The following is a 24,280-nucleotide window of genomic DNA, read 5'->3' as shown; positions in this document are numbered from 1 at the left end:
TGCACGACTCCTCAGAACACATCCACTCACATCCTACTGCAGCTGAACCACTGATCCACTCACATCCTACTGTAGCTGATCCATGGATCCACTCACATCCTACTGCAGCTGAACCACTGATCCACTCACATCCTACTGTAGCTGATCCATGGATCCACTCACATCCTACTGCAGCTGATCCACTGATCCACTGGCATCCTACTGCAGCTGATCCACTGATCCACTGGCATCCTACTGCAGCTGATCCACTCACATCCTACTATATCTGATCCACTCACATCCTACTGGGTCTGAATAACAGCGACCTGTATCACAGTCAGAAATTGCTCAGGCGGAGCAGACAGGCGATTTGGGGAGCTCTCTCCACACTCAGGACCCTGCCCGTTAGCTGCTGGTCTCCATATTTTACCCATTCACATGATCTGTATTTTAATTTAAATGTTTAAAATTATAATAATTTGGCCTTGGGTACCTTAGGCCATAATAAATCAGCTGTATTTTTATGATTATTATTATGATTATTATAATAATAATAATAATAATTATTATTATTATTATTATTAATAATAATAATAATAATAATAATAATATAATTGAAGGTAGTTTGCTGGTGATTTGTGACCGCCCTGCATGAGGGCCGAATCGCGGTCATGTGACGTGCGCAGGGCATGTTTATACTCGCCATCAGGCTGGACACCCCGATCCCGCCCAGCCGCGGGCAGACGTAGTTCCACACGCCGATGCTCCCGCGTCGGATCCGCTGGCCCACGGCCAGCTCCAGGAAGAAGAGCGGGATCCCGATGAGGATGAGGAGGATGAAGTACGGCACCAGGTACGCTCCTGAGGGGGGAGAGGGAGCGGCCAATCAGCCAACAGACTCCACCAAACACGGTGCTGACTCACTGCCGAGGCTACTCTGGAGAAACTGACTGTTCAGTGGAATTTTACAGGAGTCTATTCCGGAATAACAATACACTGTGCAAGTCAGCTAGTGAGAGAGAAAAAGAGTGAAAGCGAGAGGGAGAGAGGTAATAATAGAAAATAGTAGAAAGAAAATAATGTTTAAAAATGCAGTAACATAAAAAAAAGGCTTGTGAATGTGTTAAAACATGCACCTTGAAGACTCCATTAATGGCGGCATTATGTAAATTCTTTGTTGCAGGTACAGAAGGGTGTCAAAGCCTTGCCAGGCTCTACTCCTGAATTCTTTTCTGTGTCGTATATTAGAGAGAGGGATAAACCCTTTTTGCATTCGCAGTGCGTCCAGATCATCGAATCACATGGCCACACGCGCTCATTCGGAGGCGATGCATTTCAGAGTCCCAGATCATTAGTCACAGAGTCTCCCTCCCTTCCCTTCTGTCTCCATCGAGGAGAGAGCGCCCTTGACTCAGATTATATCCCATCTGTCTCCTCAGCTCCACAGCAGAGACCTTCAAATCATCAACTCTGCGGGCTAACGAAGGGTGGCATGTTCGGTGACATCCGATATGTACATGAAATATGCAGGATTTCCTCTCTATGTATTGACTAGATGCTTGGAAATGTTTAATTAGCAAATTAGTAAGATAATAACATTTTTAAATCCAGTATTATGAAAAATGCAGTAATATAAAACTATAACTAATTATCCACTCTTTGACTTCTGGTTATGTTGTGAGGCATTTGGGCACAATAACGTATAATACAAAACTGATTTTAATGCATTGATGCCAGCATGTAGCAGAACATCCCAGGGCTGCCCAACCCAGTTCCTGGAGATCTACCACCCTGAAGGTTTTCATTTCAACCCTAATGTGGCAAATCTGACTCTACTAATTAGCAGCTGAACAAAATCTCTAGCTGTTGAGTGAGGTGTGCTTCGTTATTTCTGGAGGATGGTGTATCTCCAGGAACAGGGTTGGCTATTGCTCTCCTACAGGCAAACTCACACCACAAAAAAAGGCTGCTTTTAGTGAGAAATTCTGAACCAAATCAGATCATGTCACGTTTTGGGAGAAGTACTGCAGCCCGGGAGAAGAGCTTGATAGGTGTGAACTGTTGGATTGTATTCTCAGTAAGCAGACAGCTAGTTAACAAAAGTAATAAAGTCGTTCTTAGAGCAACTGATAAATGCCTAAATGTAAATGCATCATTGTGAATTTCAGAAAACCTTGAAAATTGCTGAGTGAATAAAGCAAGCTGTTAAGTTTTGCAAACAGGCCTTGCCCATAGTTATTCAGCAGGTTTGTATAATAGCCCATCCAAAAACTGCAGGGTGCATCCATGAAGCAGCAGCCAAATGTGTCACTGTCTAAATTGTTATTTGCTATAATTTTATTGACAAGCAATTAAACTGTATCTCTGGTCTTGCTGCAGGGATAGGGGAGATAAACAGCAGATAATCACACTGTTCTCCATCACGGCTTCATTACATAACATAACATAACATAACATAGCATAGCATAGCATAACATAGCATAGCATAGCATAGCATAGCATAACATAACATAACATAACATAGCATAGCATAGCATAGCATAGCATAATGACGAGAACAAGCCACTCAGCCCAATAATGCTTGCCATTTTCCAAACTAAACTGTACCTAGTGCTCTGATTACCTACAGACTAGATAGTATCTAGTATCTTCAAATGGCAGACACAGCTCTTGTGAGAACATTCACGTTTAAAAGTCAAAAATTCTCGTTCACTCAGAAGATAAATTCTAGAAGCAGCTAAATTGAAGTTGTCCATAAGAGCAAAATATAATCATTGTGCCATTTTACAGTGTTATATGTATGGAAAATAGAAGTTCCATCAAGGAACCGTTTCATTTCAGAAAGGCCGACATACACATTAGTGTCATTATGAATCGCTGAATTGACCTGCATATCAGATTATCGATGACAGTCAGTTGATGTTGCTGCATTTTATAGTAAATGCCTTCCCGCCAGTATCCAGATCTACCTTTAATTCATCGCTAAGCAACAGGGCTGTTTTGGACCAAAACTTAAATTCAGGCCTTTGTCAAACTCAACACACCAGACATCAGACACCTGTTCTGCTACTGCTGAGTGTCTGCCCACCCTCCTCCCACGTGCCTGCACTTCTAGGTCACACTGTCCTTCTATTCTGGACTCCCTGTGGTGGAATGAGCTTTCCACTACAGTCAGAACAGCAGAAAGCCTGCCCATCTTCTGAGACAGACTGAGAACTCACTATGGTTCCATTGACCCCTTTAGATAGCCTTTTTTTCTCCTTTCTTTTTTTGGATTTCTGTTTGGGATAATCCTATAGGTAAGGCGATGTAAAAATTGATTAAATGGGTTTGTTAGGTTAACGTTACATATTGATTATAAATAGTGATATCGGTGGCATCTTGGTGATATCGCAGTGTTCTCCATCTTTGTGTTTCTCTCTAGATAAGAGCCTCTGTGAATGCAATGCAATGAAGTTTAAAATTTAAAGGCGTCTGCAACCCCTATATTTTGCACTGAACTGAACACTGATTGGGGTTTGACATGGGTTTTTTTTAATCAATTATGGATAAATTGAAAAGTATTTCTGTTTGTTACTTCTGTACACTTGAACCATTTAAACAACTGTGAGTCACACAGGTATTCATATTTGAGTAGGAGCCATTAGTCAGTCCTTTAATTGGCTTAATGGAGTCAGCTTAATGGAGAGTAAATATGTTATGTATGCAAATAATAATTCGTTTACACAAAGCACACTTAAAATGTCAGATTTATTTCACAGGTAATTTACGTCAGATACAGGCGGAGGTGTCGGATTCATATAAACATTTCATTAGCCGATCAGTCAAGCCTGGGCTGGGAGCAGTGCTGGAAGGAAGGTGAGTGTGTGACCTCGGCTAGGATGGACACACACTGTGGGAATGAGGCCCTTTCTCGCTCATGTCCGTTACAAACGCAAAACAAGATCCGAGCGCAAACCGCTCAGCAGGTGAATGATAAGAACGAGAGCTGAGGGAGAATGGGTGGCAGTGTAGTGTAATGGGTAAGGAGCTAGCCTTGTAACTTAAAGGTCACAGCTTCGATTCCCAGGTGGTACCCTGCTGTTGTACCCTTGGAGCAAGGTAATTAACCTGCATTGCTTCAGTATGTATCATCTGTATAATTGGATACAATGTAAAAAGTTGTGTAAGTCACTCTGGATAAGAGCGTCTGCTAAATGCCTGTAATGCAATGGTGATCTGAAATGTCTATTTTTTTATGTTCTACAGGCGAGTCTGCAATACTGGAGCCACTGGCCAGCTTCACTGGCCTTTTAATAACAAAAGCGAACCCCCCCTCACACTCCAGATGGAATATTAATGAGGTACAGTAACACACCCCCCCCCACACTGCAGCTGGAATATTAATAAGATACAGTAACACCCCCCCCCCCACACACACACACACACACACAGCAGCTGGAATAATAATGAGGTACAGTAAGACACCCCCCGCCCCCACACAGCAGCTGGAATATTAATGAGGTACAGTAAGACACCCCCCCCACACACACAGCAGCTGGAATATTAATGAGGTACAGTAACACCCCCCCCCCCCACACACACACACACACTGCAGCTGGAATATTAATGAGGTACAGTAACACACCCCCCCCCCACACACACTGCAGCTAGAATATTAATGAGGTACAGTAAGACACCTCCCTCCCCTAAACTGCAGCTGATTTTGCTCTTGTGGTTGTTTAGATGAGGAAGCACTCAAGTGTGATTACTCTACATTAATCACCAGCACGGAGCTTGTAGTTTCACCATCGGCAGTACGTGTTACAAGCTGTCCAGCAACTCATTATCAGTAACAGTATTTTAACGAAATCATTTGCAGATTCAGTCTGAGACCGCACCGCTCAGAACCGCGTCTTTCCACCCAGAAGTCCACCTGGCTCTCTCTTTTCATGCGACATGCCTATTTCTGAGTCTCCGTCATGGTACAGTTCAATGAATGACTTAACAGGTTGGATGTGTGTGTTTGACCATTTAAAGTGTGAGGTGACAAATATGTGATTAGAATTTTCTTAACTGAGCAATCTAAAGCTGATGTCACAATCACTATCAGTAATCGAAAATATTGGAGTTCTAGAACAGTGAAAAAAAAAAAAACTTCTATACTTCTAAAGTACTTGTATAGTTCCGCTGCATTCAGGTCATTTGACTGCATTTTATGTATTTTATTACTTGCTTAGCAATTAGCTGCTCTTGTCCAGAGTGACTTACAGCAAGTGCATTCAGCTAAAGTGGGCGAGACAATTAAGACACCCATTTCAAGTGAAACCGTTAAAAATAGTTGCTAGCTGCAACCAGTGCTAGATGGACTCAAATCAAAGAATCCTAACGTCTGATTGAAACCCACAAGCCAGCTTCAGTCCCATAGTGCCCTGGCAGGCCACATTCTACATTTCCTGCCTTCCCAGCATCCTCGGGGGTTGTTCTCGCCTTTTTCTCGTTTGGCAATTCTCTCCCCTGACTGAGCACACACAAATGATGGTGACGTCAGGCACTGCCATGGCAACCGACGCTTTTAGCCAGAGAGGACCAGCTCAAACTGCTCCCGAGGTCTCCAGCCATCTTACAACCTGATGCTGTTTAAGCTGGGAGAGAAACCCAGAGCAGTGCACGCATTAGCCTAAACCGAGTAGTGAAAGGGTTGCCTATTAGAATATGTTATGTAAACAGGGTAGGTATAATAAGCTAAAGCTTCAGCCTACACCTTTTCGGTCAATATTTTTTGTTTTCCTTTTAATTTAATTTAATGCCTTATTGTTATTTATTTATTTCTATGTGCATTATTTTTGGAAAATTGTAACAATAAGGACCGAAATAAATTACTACTACTACTACTACTACATTTACTCTTACATCCAGAGTGACTTACACTGACTGAGACTGCTTACTGTCTGCTTCATTTACTCTTACATCCAGAGTGACTTACACTGACTCACACTGCTTACTGTCTGCTTCATTTACTCTTACATCCAGAGTGACTTACACTGACTCACACTGCTTACTGTCTGCTTCATTTACTCTTACATCCAGAGTGACTTACACTGACTGACACTGCTCACTGTCTGCTTCATTTACTCTTACATCCAGAGTGACTTACACTGACTCACACTGCTTACTGTCTACTTCATTTACTCTTACATCCAGAGTGCCTTACACTGACTGACACTGCTTACTGTCTGCTTCATTTACTCTTACATCCAGAGTGACTTACACTGACTGACACTGCTTACTGTCTGCTTAAAATCCATGAAGTCAGCTAGATACTTTACTAAAGTGATTCAGGACAAGTACAAGGGCAGTGCTCCATCTGGGAATCAAACCTGCAACCTGTTCAGCTCTCTGCCCATTTGCCTGACCTATGTACTAAACTGCTGTCAGCTGGGTGTGAAATTAACACCAGCCAGATCTGTGCCTGGTAAGTTTGTCTACTCTACCAGCCACTTTGGTAGGTAACCACCCATCACTTGAAGGTCTTGTTCTATACTAAATATCTAGTCGTCTGGTGAAACAGTGAAATTGGTTGGTGAATTTTGGGATGAACCAGCCACTGTAGTCAGAGGAACAAAAAGGTAGTTACATTACATGCATTTAGCTGACCCTCTTACCCAGAGCGACTTACACAAATATTACATAGCACTTACATTTTATCCATTTATACAGCTCGATATATACTGAAGCAAGTACCTTGCTCAAGGGTACAACGGCAGTTCCTACCTGGGAACCGAACCTGTGACCTTTAGGTTACAAGACCAGCACCTTACCCATTATACTACACTGCCGCCCGTTTCCTGCACTGGCTGTCAGACCACAGAGCAGAGTAAAGGGAGAAATGAATCTTACAACAGAGGAGTGGAATTTGTGCCACATTGTTCAAGGAGCAACTCATTATGCAAGCCAAAAATATATACAATTATGAGCCACTGATCATTTGGTTAGACTTTATTAGCCTGATAACAGCACATTTAATATTCACTCTGCAAACACGTTGTCAGTCAGCTGAACATACAGTACCACAGACCCTGAACACAGCACCTACTGTAGAGCTCTCTGAACCCCAGGATGGGTTTGGGTAAGGTCCCCCCAGTGGAGCTGTGGAGCTCTCTGAACCTCAGGATGGATTTGGGTAAGGTCTCCCCAGTGGAGCTCTCTGAACCCCAGGATGGGTTTGGGTAACATCCCCCTGGTGGAGCTCTCTAAATCCCAGGATGGATTTGGGTAAGGTCCCCCAGGTGGAGCTCTCTGAACCCCAGAATGGATTTGGATAACATCCCCCTGGTGGAGCTCTCTGAACCCCAGGATGGGTTTGGGTAAGGTCCCCCAGGTGGAGCTGTGGAGCTCTCTGAACCTCAGGATGGATTTGGGTAAGGTCTCCCCAGTGGAGCTCTCTGAACCCCAGGATGGATTTGGGTAACGTCCCCCTGGTGGAGCTCTCTGAACCCCAGGATGGGTTTGGGTAAGGTCCCCCAGGTGGAGCTCTCTGAACCCCAGGATGGGTTTGAGTAAGGTCCCCCTGGTGGAGCTCTCTAAATCCCAGGATGGATTTGGGTAAGGTCTCCCCAGTGGAGCTCTCTGAACCTCAGGATGGGTTTGAGTAAGGTCCCCCCGGTGGAGCTGTGGAGCTCTCTGAACCTCAGGATGGATTTGGGTAAGGTCTCCCCAGTGGAGCTCTCTGAACCCCAGGATGGGTTTGGGTAACATCCCCCTGGTGGAGCTCTCTGAACCCCAGGATGGGTTTGGGTAAGGTCCCCCAGGTGGAGCTGTGGAGCTCTCTGAACCCCAGGATGGATTTGGGTAACGTCCCCCTGGTGGAGCTCTCTGAACCCCAGGATGGGTTTGGGTAAGGTCCCCCAGGTGGAGCTCTCTGAACCCCAGGATGGGTTTGAGTAAGGTCCCCCTGGTGGAGCTCTCTAAATCCCAGGATGGATTTGGGTAAGGTCTCCCCAGTGGAGCTCTCTGAACCCCAGGATGGGTTTGAGTAAGGTCCCCCCCGTGGAGCTGTGGAGCTCTCTGAACCTCAGGATGGATTTGGGTAAGGTCTCCCCAGTGGAGCTCTCTGAACCCCAGGATGGGTTTGAGTAAGGTCCCCCTGGTGGAGCTCTCTGAACCCCTGTTCAGGCATGCTAATCTTCCATACGGTGATCTGTAGGAACCTCAGAGATGCAGTCGGTCAGTCTGTATCATTACCATTTGCTATACGTTAATTGTGTTATACAAACTTCTATATATTTTTGTCAGTCTATTAACATAGACATTTGATCTTTTACTGTTACCTGCCCAGGGACAGCAGATGAAAATTTAGCTTGAAAACTAATTCTGGGACAGCCAAGCGGCTGCCCACTGTTCCCTGCCAAATAAATAAATAACTCTGGGAAAATGGAGGAAAAAAGGTTTTCCCCTCTCTCGTTTTTCTCCTCCCACAGGCAGGCGTCAGCATCACTGCTACAGAAATGGATCTGATAACAGTGGGGGCACAGGGGGGCATGTTTGTGACTGGGCCCTGAAAGAATAGAGCGTCCCTCCGTGGGCGTCGTCCCGCTACGTCAGCAAGCGCCTCTCCTGCTCCTTAATTAAAATCCAGTCGGAGGAAATGTGTCTGATGAGCAAGTGAGGGGGAGGGGTGGGGAGGGGGGGCCATTGTGGAAAAGCGGAGAGCTCCGTAGTCAAGGAGAAACAGACGCACTCCGGTCCCTGTGGACGACAGGGCTGAGGGATCCCTGTCGGACTCACACACGCGTACACACACACATACACACGCACACACACGCACGCGTACAAACACACATACACACGCACACACACGCACGCGTACACACACACATACACACACACGCGTACACACACACATACACACGCACACACACGCACGCGTACACGCACACATACACACACACGCATACACACACGCACACATACACACACACGCATACGCGTACACACACACACACACACACACGCACACGCGTACACACACACGCGTACACGCACACATACACACACACGCGTACACACACACGCACACGCGTACACACACACACACACACACGCACACACACACACACACACACACGCACACACACACACGTGTACACACACACGCAGTAGCTTCCTCTCTGCAGCCCGTGTCCGTTTTGGATGTTTATTCGGGTAAATAGATGGTTGTTAGCCCTCGGAGCGGTCAGGGCACATTGTTGTGTCCTGTCATGTGACACATTTGAGACGTGGCACGGGGGAGATTAGTTCTATTCTGAGCGCCACGCTGTTTACCGCAGTGTAATTGGGCCCTCTTTGACTCGCTCCACTGAAGGGTTTTAATCAGCAGCAGTGAGTCATCACTTTTCTGGGATGTCGAGCGGGGTGCTGATTAATGGCTTCTGGGACGGGGCCAATACAGAGCCGATAGGGGGCCAATACAGAGCCGATAGGGGGCCAATACAGAGCCGATAGGGGGCCAATACAGGGCCGATAGGGGGCCAATACAGGGCCGATAGGGGGCCAATACAGAGCCGATAGGGGGCCAATACAGAGCCGATAGGGGGCCAATACAGAGCCGATAGGGGGCCAATACAGAGCCGATAGGGGGCCAATACAGAGCCGATAGGGGGCCAATACAGAGCCGATAGGGGGCCAATACAGAGCCGATAGGGGGCCAATACAGAGCCGATAGGGGGCCAATACAGAGCCGATAGGGGGCCAATACAGAGCCGATAGGGGGCCAATGCAGGGCCCATAGGGGCCGATACAGTGCCTATCAGGGCCAATAGGGGCCCATAGGGGCCGATACAGTGCTTATCAGGGCCCATAGGGGCCCATAGGGGCCGATACAGTGCCTATCAGGGCCAATAGGGGCCCATAGGGGCTGATACAGTGCTTATCAGGGCCCATAGGGGCCGATACAGTCCCTATCAGGCCCGATGCCAGGCCGATGCTAAGCTGATACAGAGCCAATGCAGATGGCAGGTCCCAATAATGCCCCCTTAAACGGGCCAAATTAGCCGCTGAAAGCAGGCTGGCTGCTCACCAAGTCCTGGAAATTTATTGGTCAATAAAAACCAGGCAGATTAGGCAGGGGAGAGTAGAGGCAAATCATGTGAGGAGGTCAATAAACATCCCTCTAACAGTCCCAAATATCTGTTCCCAAATATATTATCTTGTGAGAATGTTGTAAAAGTGTGCGTCAAAATATCTAATCAGCACTGCTTCCTGGAAACGGGTAAATCATAGCTGAGCTTTTATGAAATCTGTCACAGTTTAAAGCTCCCAACTGCTAGTTACTAACTGCATGGTGCAGACAACATTTCCACCCCGTACGATTTCTTCCAGTGATGGTGGGCTACATTTCTCTTTCTTATTTTCAATGTGCGCAGGTTGAAATAAAAGCCCACATTGCAAAAAGCCTAAAAATAAGTCAATCTTAACAAGCATTTCAGTCTTTTATGTAGACTTAAAACTTTAATTCTATACATTTTTTGCTAAATAACACAAAAAGATTGCCAATGAGGTGAGACAATTTCACTTAAGCAACTTAAAACAAGCTAATATTTTTTTGCTTGAGAGAAAGTAAGTAAGATTTTAAGTCTCATTAGGAGACTAAGACCCTTGTTAAGACAGTGTGGGATGTTGCATTGTGGGATGTTGGTGCACACTTCCTGTGCCTTTCTAAACCACGCTTCATACTGAAGAAAACTAACCGGCCGAATGTGTCCTAAAGATGCCCTGAGAGTGCGGGTGACCTCACCCCAATCACAGCCGCTTCCTGTTTAACCATCGCGAGTCGCGCGGAGAGAACTGCGGGAGGGTACTGCACCCGCCGTGTGAGGGAAATGCGACAGGATACTGCAGCGCCTCACAACGCGCGCACAAATCTACACATGACTGCCGTTTATGCACGTCACAATATTTTTAATGCGTCGCTGTGAAATACACTTGTCATTATATTTTCCAAAATATATTTTCATATTTTCAATACATCGCCGTATATTCGATTTCATTAAGGGACGGGTCTTCAGCTTTGGAAGCATAAGACCCTAAAACAGCAGACAAAAACATCAGAGATCGGAGACGAGCAGCACACACCCCCAAACCAAACCGCCGTGGCAGCTACCCAGGGGGGTATAAATGCACCCGTCACGCAGGGCTGTGATTAAAGCACGCCATGCAGTATAATCAGCAGGACAATGGGCCACAGATTACAGGCCACAGCCGCATTAGAACAGAGGCTTTAACGATAACGACCAGACCTTTAGACCTAATACAACGCCGCAAATAACTGACATTAATAGAAGGAAAAAAAAGAGTCACATTAAATGTAATGCAATGTTTACTTTTATATGTATTGATTTTTATAGATTTAATCAGCTGAAAGTGAAATATTCTTCTGCGGGCGTTTGGGCATATTATTTTACCATTGTCAAGAAAAACTCTGGTTCGTAGTTCTATTTGGACCGTCGTTATGCAGAAACTCTGGTTGGTAGTTCTATTTGCACCGTTGTTAAGCAAAAACCTCCGGTCCTTAGTTCTATGAAAACAATGATTTTATCAAGAAAAAGTCGTTCCTTCTCGTTTCATACCATGCAATTAATTTATACCATGTGTAAAGCTACCATACGTTTTTTGTCATTACATTTGTTGTGTTCAATACTAGACTGTTGTAAATGTTACAGGTTGAGTGTATTCTTATCACTAGGAGGCATTGTATTACTTTCCCAAGAGTAGTTGGGAGACTACCCTAGTAAGGATGTGACGTAGGGGAAAGTGTGTTGACAAGGAGGAATTGGGGTAAGATGCATACAGTCCTACTCTTGAGTAGCCTAAAGCTAATTCTGATACTCCGTGCTTGCCTCAAAAGCCTCCTGATTCTGCAACACAACAACATTATTTAATAAAACCACCATATGTAAACCATATGTCAGTCAAATTCATCTGCCTAGCACTGTCTCGCTTTTTAAATGGTGTGTTCGCGCACAGCGTCTTTCTAGAACGGATTTTGAATGCAGCTAGCTTAATGATGGTTCGCCATCACTTGTCACGTAGCCAATATTGAAATTCTTGGTTTTAGGTCAGAATGGTCTCACGGCATGCTTGTTATCCCGGCTTGCTAGCTAGCTAACTATTGAATTGTATTCAAAACAACGGTTACGATGAAACCAATCGTTCACAAAAATACGGATGGGGATGTAGCCTAACAACAATTCAAAAGCGAAAGAATAATGTTACCGTTTAAACTGCTTTAGAATGCTGGATTTTGTAGCATGTTTGATTTTATAGTAGCCTAACCACTGTTTTGAAGACAATTCAATAGTCTGCTAGCTAGTTAGCTAGCCAGCCAGGACAGCAAGCATGCCCTGAGACCATTCTGACCTAAAATGATGGAAAAGTTTCCGTCGTGCATTTCAGGTCTTGGGTTGGCAGTGGACTGCCCACGATTGGCCTTCTTAGACGGTTTATGCCACTGGTACGCTTCAATCCAGTTCAACCTCAATACAAACAACTACAGAGAGAGTGTTGAGTTAAAATCGTGTTTCATCCTGTAAGTGGGTTAAGGGTGCCCTGCATGCCCAAAGATTTTTAGGCGTACTGTATTAAACACAGCCCCATGGAAGTCCAGAGCTGGACTCTGGTGTCTGTAGATTGGAGAGGTCCTGTCGCCCTGGTGACAGTGTAAAAACGCAGGCAGTTGTAGCTGTCAGGTGCCGGGTGCCGTACAGGTGACAGTGCAGTCTGTGTGCGTGCGTCACACTCTAAATAGCCACTGAGCATCTGCAAACAGCTAGCATTGGGCTAGCACAGGCAAAGAGACTGCAGCCTCTATAAACAGCTAGCATTGGACTAGCACAGGCAAAGAGACCACGTCCTTAAACAGCTAGCATTGGGCTAGCACAGGCAAAGAGACCACGTCCTCTATAAACAGCTAGCATTGGGCTAGCACAGGCAAAGAGACCACGTCCTCTATAAACAGCTAGCATTGGGCTAGCACAGACAAAGAGACTTCAGCCTCTATAAACAGCTAGCATTGGGCTAGCACAGGCAAAGAGGCTGCCTTACTAACACACGTAACACACGGTTCACTCCCCCATGTACAGGGCATGACATATCGACAGACAGGCTACAATGGCTCACTGCTTCATATGTTCCCTTTGTGGGACATATCGGCAAAATGATAAAACACTGCTAAGTAATGTATAAAACCCGAAATGAATCCTGCATAAAACCAATTTGGTAGATGAAATAGTTAAAGGAAGATTATTAGAATTGTAAAGCTTCAGCAAGGCCGATCGTTCACTGTGACCAACGAGCGGCATTAGGAGTGATCTATCTGAGCTCGCGCTCAGTAAATATTTCCAGACGTGCAAATGAATGGATGTTTCTCAGCGAGGAGTCATAATTCACAGGGGAGGGTCCAGACTTTAATACTGAGGTTTGAATAAGGGAGAAAGAATACATTAAAATAATCAGCCACATACATTTCCCAGAATAAAAACCCCTACAGACAGTGAAGCGCTTTTCAAAACTGAGTTTTGCCTTCTGCTATCATCAAGAGCTACACCAACTATAGCTGCAGTCAACTGCACAGTCATCATTTGACATGGACATTCTGTATTTGGATTGTCGTGTTATTGTAGCACACACAGCTACAGCAGAACAGATGAAGTGTGCTGACACATACAGCATTAGTGTGGGCAACCTACAATTCAAATTCATCAGAAGGTTTAGCTCTTATCCCAAGCGACTTACACAACTTTTACACAGCATTTACATTGCATCCATTCATACAGCTGGATATATTTAGGCTACAAGACCAGCTCCTTACACATTACACTACACTACACTGCTTCACAGACTTTCTATTTGTAATTTCAGCTCTCTGGCCTCTGCTTCTCACAGTACTGTTGCTGTTAAAATATCTCTGTCACTTTGACCTATCGCTGCTGCAAAAACTCAATACAGCGTGAACAATCTTTGGTAATCATATTTATGTTTGTAATGTACACTGGATGCCTTGTCCAGGGCAGCGAGATCAATAATTCAAGACACGGTCAATAATGTAAGTTAAATAATGTCAATTTGCAACGTGCTCATTTCAGTGTCAGAAGTGTGTTTAATGTGACAGATCTTTCCGGAAACCAAAATTAATTTGACATTAGCCCTCAAGCTGACTCTCGTTACTCTCTTGTCATGTGGTAATGTCATAATGTTGTGAAAATGTTACAGCAATTTTATGAATAGCCACATAGCTGGTATGTCTACAGATTCTATAGATTAACTGGATGGTTGGCTCCATATCCTTTTTAAAACATTTTCTAATGTTTTTTTTTTTAAACCAGCGTTGAATGCCTAATCACGCTCACACTGTAAGCAGAATCTCAACCTCCGATGGAGGGCAGGAGCTGACCATCTGGTTGCTGTAGAGAATCCGTGGCATGACTCTCATAGTCAGGGGTTTGAACATTGCGCTGACCAGCATGGGGGCACACTCACACGCACACTCTCTCTCTCTCTCTCTCTCTCTCTCTCTCTCTCTCATTCTCCTTCTCCCTCCCTCCCTCCCTCTCTCTGACTCACCTCCGCCGTTTTTCTGGCACAGGTAGGGGAAGCGCCACACGTTGCCCAGGCCCACGGAGAAGCCCACCTGGGCCAGGATGTACTGCAGCTTGCTGTTCCAGGCCGGGCGGCCGTCGCCGTCGTCGGGCGTGTCGTCGGGCTCCTTCACCTTGAGGGCGGGGCCCCCGGCGGCCCCGCCCACGTTCATCACGCTGCTCTTGTAGTCCATGGGCTCCTCCAGGGCCAGGAGGTCGGCCACCGACTCGGTGACGTGCTCATTGCTGTGCTCGCGCTGGGTCACCTTGCTGTTCTTCGGCATCGGGAGGGCTGGGGGGCGGGGGGCAAGCAGTCAGGGAGAAAGGGGGGTACTGTGGGTGGCAGTCCAAAAAACCCGGGGGGGGTAGGCCTCAGACCAGGACGTGCGGGAGAGCTGGAGCTTGGGTCCGCGGGCCGTTAGCCCCTTCGTGTGAGAGGGAGGTGGGCGGGTTCCTTTCTCTGGTCCTGGTCCCTGTCACAGGAAGCAGGAAGGGAAGACGTTATCTGTAATCGCTACGTACCATCGTAATCAGTGAAAGCATTTAGCTAACGTTACATTTAGGCATTTTACGAGCTCCTTTACCCAGAGCGGCTTACAAGACCAGAAGACCAGGGCTAGACCTAGAATATTGATTGAGCTAAGTCTATCTACAAATCAATAAGCAAGAGATAGAGATTAAAACACAAAACAAGTTTAAACAAGTTTTTCCTTTCTTTTTTTTAATATGCCTATACAATAAAGCTAGTGCTTAAGTCCCCCCCCCCAACGCAATAAATACGTTGAGTGTTCCGATGAGAAAAGAGTGAATAGAATAGCCAACAGCTCAAGTTTATACTCTGAATTGAAGTCATTGAATTGAATCTGGAGAAGGGAAACCCAGGCATGTGTCAGCTGTGGCTGGCTGTTCCAAACTGGGGGAGGGGGTGCGGCGATAAAGCGCCTTTGTCAGGGTAACACATGGGAGTCACGCTACCGGCCACATCATAACAGGCACAGTCAGAAAGTCCAAAACATTGTCCCGCTGCGATGCTGGACTGGCACCTTTCTACTGAAGCCCCAGTATTATGTGGTCTGATTTACTGCATCTAGTAACTGTACAGGAAAGGCCGATAACGGGCATTCTTAATCAGGGGTGTAATCAAGACCGAAAAAATACTGAGGTCAAGTGACTTGGCAGTGGTGGGGTGAGGGGTTATGCACTTTTGTCCCTTTAAGATATTTAACTGAGGATTTAGGGTGTAAATACGGTACAGATACCTCTAAGATTAGCCTCAAATTTGAGAAAATGTTCGAGACCATTCGTTCCTCTCCTGAATGTAGTTACGGCCCTGGTCTGGAGTCAGATCTGATTGGTCAGACTGGACCTGTGAAAGCCCCGCCCTCTCTTTCTCCTCCTGGCTCTGTGAAAATGGCTGCCGTTTTAACGTGTGAACACCGCCGTTAAAATGCCCGCCTGCTCCCTGTTAATTCTGCTCCTGCGGGCTGGGGCGCCTGCTCCCTTAATTCTGCTCCTGCGGGCTGGGGCGTCTGCTCCCTGTTAATTCTGCTCCTGCGGGCTGGGGCGTCTGCTCCCTGTTAATTCTGCTCCTGCGGGCTGGGGCGTCTGCTCCCTGTTAATTCTGCTCCTGCGGGCTGGGGCGTCTGCTTCCTGTTAATTCTGCTCCTGCGGGCTGGGGCGTCTGCTCCCTGTTAATTCTGCTCCTGCGGGCTGGGGCGTCTGCTCCCTGTTAATTCTGCTCCTGCGGGCTGGGGCGTCTGTTCCCTGTTAATTCTGCTCCTGGGGGCTGGGGCGTCTGCTCCCTGTTAATTCTGCTCCTGCGGGCTGGGGCGTCTGCTCCCTGTTAATTCTGCTCCTGGGGGCTGGGGCGTCTGCTCCCTGTTAATTCTGCTCCTGGGGGCTGGGGCGTCTGCTCCCTGTTAATTCTGCTCCTGCAGGCTGGGGTGTCTGCTCCCTGTTAATTCTGCTCCTGCGGGCTGGGGCGTCTGCTCCCTGTTAATTCTGCTCCTGGGGGCTGGGGCGTCTGCTCCCTGTTAATTCTGCTCCTGGGGGCTGGGGCGTCTGCTCCCTGTTAATTCTGCTCCTGCGGGCTGGGGCGTCTGCTCCCTGTTAATTCTGCCCCTGCGGGCTGGGGCGTCTGCTCTTTGCTCGAAACGTTCAAACGCGCAGAATTGCCCGTGTTCACCTTCCCGTGAAATGTTGCGTGAGCTCGAGTTTCTGAAGGCCTAAATCCCATAATCCCCCGAGCTGCCCGGTAGCCCCCTTTAGCGGGGGCTGCTGTTTGAGGGGGGGAACGAGAGCAGGATGTAGGACTGGATAAGCTGTAGCCACACACACAGTCTTAGCGAGCACCACGGGCCCTGGCACTTTATTAACTCGTATCTCTCTGCTATTATAAATACAGGCAAATACACTATATGGCCAGAAGTATCTGGACACCCCTTGGTCTGGGGCTGTTTTGCATGGTTTGGGCTAGGCCCCTTAGTTCCAGTGAAGGCAAATCTTAATGCTGCAGCATACTATCACATTCTAGATGATTCTGTTTCTGTGCTTCCCCAACAGTTTGGGGAAGGCCCTTTCCTGTTTCATCATGACAATGCCCCCGGGCACACAGCGAGGTCCATATAGAAACGGTTTTGTTGAGATCGGTGTGGAAGAACTTGACTGGCCTGCACAGAGCCCTAACCTCAACCCTATCCAACACCTTAAGGATCATTTGGATAGCCAACTGTGAGCCAGGTCTAATCACCCAATCGATGCCTGACCTCAGTAATGCTCTTTTGGCTGAATGGAAGCAAATCCCTGCAGCAATGCTCCAACATCTAGTATAAAGCCTTTCCAGAAGAGTGGAGGCTGTTATAGCAGCAAAGGTTGGACCAACTCCATATTAATGCCCATCATTTTGTATGAGGTGTTGGAAGTCAGGTGTCTACATACTTTTGGCCATGTATTGTAACTAAAAAACCATATATGACTAAATGTGAAATGAAAAGTCTCCCATTCCCTTGAGCTGTATTTTACATAGAGAAGCCAGGTTGAGAGCAGCTGATTTCTTATACATATCTTAAGGCATTTTCTTATGCATGGATTCAGCTGTTAGCTGGGAATTGATTTGATTGCAGTAGAATGGTTGTGTGTACGAATGTGTGTGTGTGTGCGTGCATGTGTGTGTGTGTGTGAATGTGTTTTCTTAGGTGTGTGGGTGTGTGTGTGTGAGTATGTGCGTAGGTGTGTGTGTGTCTGTGCCTGTGTGTGTGTGTGTGTGTGTTTGTATGCATGTGTAAGGAGGGTATGAGGGTGGAAATTGATTAAAGCAGATCAGAGGCCACAGTGAGCACACAGCACACATCAGTCCAAATCTGATTCTCACCCAGCCCACCCTGCTGCCAGCAGCCTCACACGCACACTCACATTCCGCAGGCTGTACGGTGTCCTGCAGTCACGCCACACCGGGCCAGCCTGCCAGTCACTCACCCTGTCTGAAACAGCCAGTCACTCACCCTGCCTGAAACAGCCAGTCACTCACCCTGTCTGAAACAACCAGTCACTCACCCTGCCTGAAACAGCCAGTCACTCACCCTGCCTGAAACAGGCAGTCACTCACCCTGCCTGAAACAACCAGTCACTCAGCCTGTCTGAAACAGCCAGTCACTCAGCCTGTCTGAAACAGCCAGTCACTCACCCTGCCTGAAACAGTCAGTCACTCGCCCTGCCTGAAACAGCCAGTCACTCACCCTGTCTGAAACAGCCAGTCACTCACCCTGCCTGAAACAGCCAGTCACTCACCCTGCCTGAAACAGCCAGTCACTCGCCCTGCCGGTCTGAAACAGCCAGTCACTCACCCTGCCTGAAACAGCCAGTCACTCGCCCTGCCTGAAACAGCCAGTCACTCACCCTGCCTGAAACAGCCAGTCACTCGCCCTGCCTGAAACAGCCAGTCACTCACCCTGTCTGAAACAGCCAGTCACTCACCCGGTCTGAAACAGCCAGTCACTCACCCTGCCTGAAACAGCCAGTCACTCAGCCTGTCTGAAACAGTCAGTCACTCACCCTGTCTGAAACAGTCAGTCACTCACCCTGCCTGTCTGAAACAGCCAGTCACTCACCCTGTCTCCCAGAAACAGCTAGTCACTCACCCTGTCTTGTGAGCTCCTGACACAGGATGAGGTTGTTATATTTGAGCCAATGCACAATTTCAGTAAGTTTGCACCATATATTGACAAAAATTTAATTATCTTGTAATATGTATTATTTGGGCTAAATCAATGGCAAAATCAAATGCATTCTTAGTGTGAATAAACAGGGTAAAACAGAAAACTGGGGGATTATGATGTAGTAATCACAATTTATGAATGGATCTTTGATTAAGACAGACAGCCTTGTGCAACCCACCCAGTTTAAATTTACCCACCAATCTTCTGTTTGAGTGTTTCCACAGCCAATCAGGTGAGACTGTGGTAAGGGGTCAATGAGTGCTCCAGCTGCTGCCATGCCAACAGCCTCTCCAGCCACCGTGACCTGACTGACACATCTAATCCACCGAGGGAACGCTGATGTCTTGCTACCTGTGGGCACGCTACACCAGGTTAGGCCTAGGGCCATTACAATGCACTCATTTGGCAAGACAGCGTGGGAGAAACATGAGTGCATTTACCTGATTAATACAACCAATACTGCTGGACCTGGCTAACATTCCCAAACCAGCAAATAAAGATACAACATCGCTAAAGCACTGTTGCAAGGCGACTATGCTAACCATGAAACAAAGTACAAATTCCACATGTATAAACCACAACACAACCTGACCATAAACTAAGAGAAACATAAAACCATGAAAATATAACTTAAAACCATAAAAACACCATAAATTGAATTGGTAAAGTTTGATGAAATCAATGAGGATGAAATCTGAAGAGCTGGGCCTCCATTCTGAATGGAAGATGGCCGATCATTCTGCTTTCTTGCCACTCTGGGAACTTTGTTCTACCACTGTGGGGCTAGTACAGACAGGCATCCAGTTGCTTGAAGCTTGCAAAATGGAGCGATCAGACTGAACGTTGATTGAAAGTATGGTGGAGCTTTCTGTTCCCTGCCCTCTAAAGCAGGGGTGTCCAATCTTATCTGAAAAGGGCCGGCGTGGGTGCAGGTTCTTCTTTAGCCCAGAACCACGACACCTGATTCTACAGATTAACTAACCGTGGGCATCAGTCAAGAGATTGATAAGGAGAATCAGATGCCCTAATGCTGGGCTAAAACAAAAAACATGATGTAACAGGCAGCCGGTGAAATGAGAGGACCAGTCTAGTGGGTCAAGCAGGGTGCCTGGTGAGAAAGGAATTTCAATAGCCTAGGCATGGCAGTACGAGGGATTGTACTTTGAGCTTGCAGAGTAGGTAGTGGGCTAGATTCTTCAGATGCTGTAAAGAAAGAATCTTAATGTGTGGGTTCCTCAGATACTGTAAAGAAAGAATCTTAATGTGTGGATTCCTCAGATACTGTAAAGAAAGAATCTTAATTTGTGGGTTCCTCAGATGCTGTAAAGAAAGAATCTTAATGTGAGGATTCCTCAGATGCTGTAAAGAAAGAATCTTAATGTGTGGATTCCTCAGATACTGTAAAGAAAGAGTCTTAATGCATGGGTTCCTCAGATAATGTAAAGAAAGAATCTTAATGCGTGGGTTCCTCAGATACTGTAAAGAAAGAATCTTAATTCATGGGTTCCTCAGATGCTGTAAAGAAAGAATCTTAATGTGTGGATTCCTCAGATACTGTAAAGAAAGAGTCTTAATGCATGGGTTCCTCAGATAATGTAAAGAAAGAATCTTAATGCGTGGGTTCCTCAGATAATGTAAAGAAAGAATCTTAATGCGTGGGTTCCTCAGATGCTGTAAAGAAAGAATCTTAATGCCCAACTCGGTGTGATTCAGAACTGCGTCATAATGGTGAGATGTGTGGTGCTGTCTGTAGTGCAGCCGACTCTTGGCCATATGCAACTCCCCCCATGTGACCCGAGGTCCTGTCCCCACCATTGCGCTTTCTCAGCTGTGGCCCCTGGTCTACCTGTTACCCCCTCTTCTGACTCTCTGAATAAAGAAAAAAATACAAAATGGAGGTGGGGACTGTTCCTCTCTCCTTTAGGAAAAAGAAACCATCTAATAATTATAACAGAAAAAAATATCCCTCCCCTCAGCCTGGTATAGTACTCCAATACTCCAAACAAAAAACAAATTTTTAAGTATACTAAAGGTTTAGGCCTAGTATACACCACTAACTCACAGTATTCTAAATTCGATACCACAGCCATAATTATATTGCTCCTTTAAAATGTTTGCAAAGCCAGTTAAGTGCTATTAATCAGGACATTATAAAAAGCATACTTAAGTAGAATTCCACATAGTCAATCTCTGGCACCCTCCAGACACTGAGCATAATCACGTCTCAGCTGATCTTTAGACTTAAAGGCTTTGAGTCTCTTCTAGCCACAGAGACCCTGATCACGACTGGCTTTTCATGATTCAGTATAGATAAATCTGTGGAGGTTTGAATTCACTGTTTCTGGAAAATGGCAGATCTGTTGCTGAAAGACAACTGGTTTCTGTGAAGTCTGATTCTGAGCGAGCGCTTTTCCACAGCCACTGTCAACAAATACGACAATGAAAGGGGATGCAGAACAATTGGGAATTTAATAAAGACGAATACAGCTCAGATTTCTCCTGATACTATTTTACTCTCCTGGGCAGAATGTATAGGCTCCGGTTTTACCCTTGCTAGGTTGCTAAGCAACAACACCATCCGAAATTCTCACTTCCCCGTTACCTTGAACAACACGCCATCACAGGATCCGTGGCGGAACGGCGTGCCATGGTGCGCCGACTGCTAATGGCATGGAATTAACACAATGATGAGGTGACTGTACATTCCTAAAATCAACTCCAGGCTTTAGGGGTAGGGGGATGTTTACATTCAAAAATAACACTCAGCCTAATAAATATATAAATACAAGTAGCCTACGTGATTACGCACGAACGATGTGCTCTACTGAAGACAATGGAACACGTGGGACAACTATACGTAATAAAGCTGTTGTTTAATTTTCTCTGCGTAAAATGCATTTGACAGAGTAAACTGCATTTGACAGAGTTGTTACAACGCTGGATAAATTATCTGTGGCAGAGATTGGCCGAATAGACGTAAGAAGTTGTAAGTACTTAGGCTAGAGCATTTTCAAAAGCATAATTAAAACTAGAACTCAACAGAGTCAGTGATGGATCATAAATAAAACTTAGGCTACTTAGGAAGGTGGACGCTTTTCTTTTACAAATTAATTTTAAAGAATAGATTGGCAAAAAGTTCACATTTAGCTAATACTACACCCGTGTATCATTCGCCTCCATCATAAATAGCTATACTGAGGGCAAAAAGGAGGCTGTGTTTAAATGCGTGTATGAGTACAGGTTAGGAAATTCTGCATTCCTAAACCACTATCCACCCCTATCATGCATGTAGGCCGACATACCATTTACATTTACTGTTTCATCCTTGGATTTACAGGCTAATAAATCAAACCACCAATTAAAGAGTTTCTTTGCTATTAAATTCTGCTGTAGTATCTATAGAACGACGATTCCGCCTGAAGCTTTGCTACTACTACGAAATATTGTGCGTAAAAAAAATCCGGAGACGGAATACTACACTGGCAAGCGCATTCATTTCGGATTGGCGTTGTTAAAGCAGGCTACTACTCCACACATTCGGCATCCCATAGGCGCACTGTCAACCTCATATTTTACTAGCCTACACTTAAACCTACTGTTCTGTCGCCTCGACCATCAATTTAGTTTTCATTATGGCAGTCTTAATGGTTATCGTTTATTCTTTTTCGGTATACATTGCATGCAGCCTAGGCTATATAATAAATGCACGAAAAAAGTAGAACTTGGCCAATATATTTGTTTGCATTTGGCAAAACAATTCCAAGGTCAAACTACTCCTAAACTCAATGACACAATAGCTAATTAAAGCGATACATTGCATTAATTACAACATATTCATTTAAAAATATATATTTTAAAGGTACAAGGTAACATTTTTTACTGTCCCCCATCGTGCCATTACACTACAGACGCCATACAGTAGCTTACTTATCATCAGATCACAAGACAACTAGCCTACAGCATTTTTCAAGGAAGTCACTTTCATTTCTGAATGACGCGACCAAACCAAACTCCCGCAAGACAAAACGTGTTCTTTCATATAAGTAGGCTACAGGTAAATCCCGTATTAATTGCATAGCTATAATTGTAGAAAACATGTACGTGTCCTACTCGGTGTTAATTAGCAACATCAGATTCGGAGCAATAGTCAGGATAAAAAATGCTATTTATATCGATTAATTTTTTAAAAATCATAAACTACATCATGATACACCAACAGATGACGAATCCTGTCAGCAGGTGTTTCAGCGCAATAAACGTGTCTGAAGCTTCTGTATATATGTCTATCTTACCTTATATGGTGTTTATATGGGATAACCTCCGATGTCTTTATATCAAAGCAACCAGGTAAATAACACTCAGAACCGTGCGTGGAACAGCGAGTTGGCTACAATGTGAGAAACCTGTCTTCGTACAGTCATCCAGCTCCTGCGCGCGCGAGGATGCGAAATCACAAAGCAACCGCCCGGGCTGAAATTGACATGCAGACTATCGAACGTAAAGTCTGACGCAGGAGCTCCACAGAATCGTGCTGTTAACTGCCTAAAATAACAGCTAATAATAGCAACTTATCCAAAACTGCATTCTTGCCTTAAGGCATCATTTTTTACTTCGTCCGTGTGCTAAATCCTTGTATCTTAGATTTATTTACAATGGAAAAATTATTATGCCATATTTATTATTCATTTTCACGAAGTGTCTCAACGGCTCAGTTCCCCTTCCCTGCAGAATTTGAGATGAAGAAGATGTGTACACGGACCCTGACGCATGTTTGAGTCACTATCCTTTGCAGACGTCAATTGACGTTACCTGTTTCACGGAACCTGTGATATTAAGCTGATAACGAATGGTTGGTTAAATTTGTACATTGCTTGCAGGACAATAATGGATGCGCTGTGGGCGACATTTTTATATCCGCTTGATTGCACATTGTGTTACTTGTACTGCGCGCAATACAGTGACCGTTCAAAGCCTTCACATTTATTTCACAGCTTAAGGCAGCGGAACGGGAGTGGATATATTCCTTTACTGCTGCATATGTACTTCTACACGAAAACCTTGCGAATCGTAACGCGGCCATACTGTTCTGTGCTTATCTTAATGCGAAGTGAAATGTAGCGTGCTGATAACCATCCCAGTGTTGACAGGTGTCAAATTGTGATACCATTTGCTACACTGCGGTACACCAAACAGCTGTGACAAAACGCGTTCTGCAAAGGAAGTCTGAACGAGACCAGTGGCTAAAAGGCAGGAATTCCTCTTCATAGACATTGCCCCTACCCAAATGGAAAAAAAGTACAGTATCTCAAGCTTTACTATAATTCTTCACTTAAATGACAAAATTTAGCACATACCTTTCACTGATTTTAATGTAAAGAAAATAACATCTAGTCAAGTCAAGTCACTTTTATTTGTATAGCACATTTAAAAACAACAGGAGTTGCGCCAAAGTGCTTTCCAGTCACTACAATACAA

General features: G+C 45.4%; 1 protein-coding gene across 1 annotated transcript in view; it reads right to left on the bottom strand.

Annotated features, from left to right (window-relative positions):
* The window catches only part of slc6a17 (solute carrier family 6 member 17), a 46,523-nt gene extending 22,947 nt beyond the window's left edge, over nt 1-23,576 (bottom strand). The window contains exons 1-3 of the mRNA XM_035382140.1: nt 23,098-23,576; nt 14,578-15,064; nt 683-840 (exon numbers count right to left, since the gene is read on the bottom strand). Coding sequence (XP_035238031.1) covers nt 683-840; nt 14,578-14,875 — 456 coding nt within the window. The 5' untranslated portion in view covers nt 14,876-15,064; nt 23,098-23,576. The remainder of the gene's footprint in view (nt 1-682; nt 841-14,577; nt 15,065-23,097) is intronic.
* Between the last annotated feature and the right edge of the window lie 704 nt (nt 23,577-24,280).

The sequence above is a fragment of the Anguilla anguilla genome, chromosome 11 (assembly GCF_013347855.1).
Source record: "Anguilla anguilla isolate fAngAng1 chromosome 11, fAngAng1.pri, whole genome shotgun sequence".
Classification (NCBI taxonomy): domain Eukaryota; kingdom Metazoa; phylum Chordata; class Actinopteri; order Anguilliformes; family Anguillidae; genus Anguilla; species Anguilla anguilla.
Note: the sequence above shows the minus strand (reverse complement) of the source record. Positions and strands in the feature narration are given on the sequence as shown.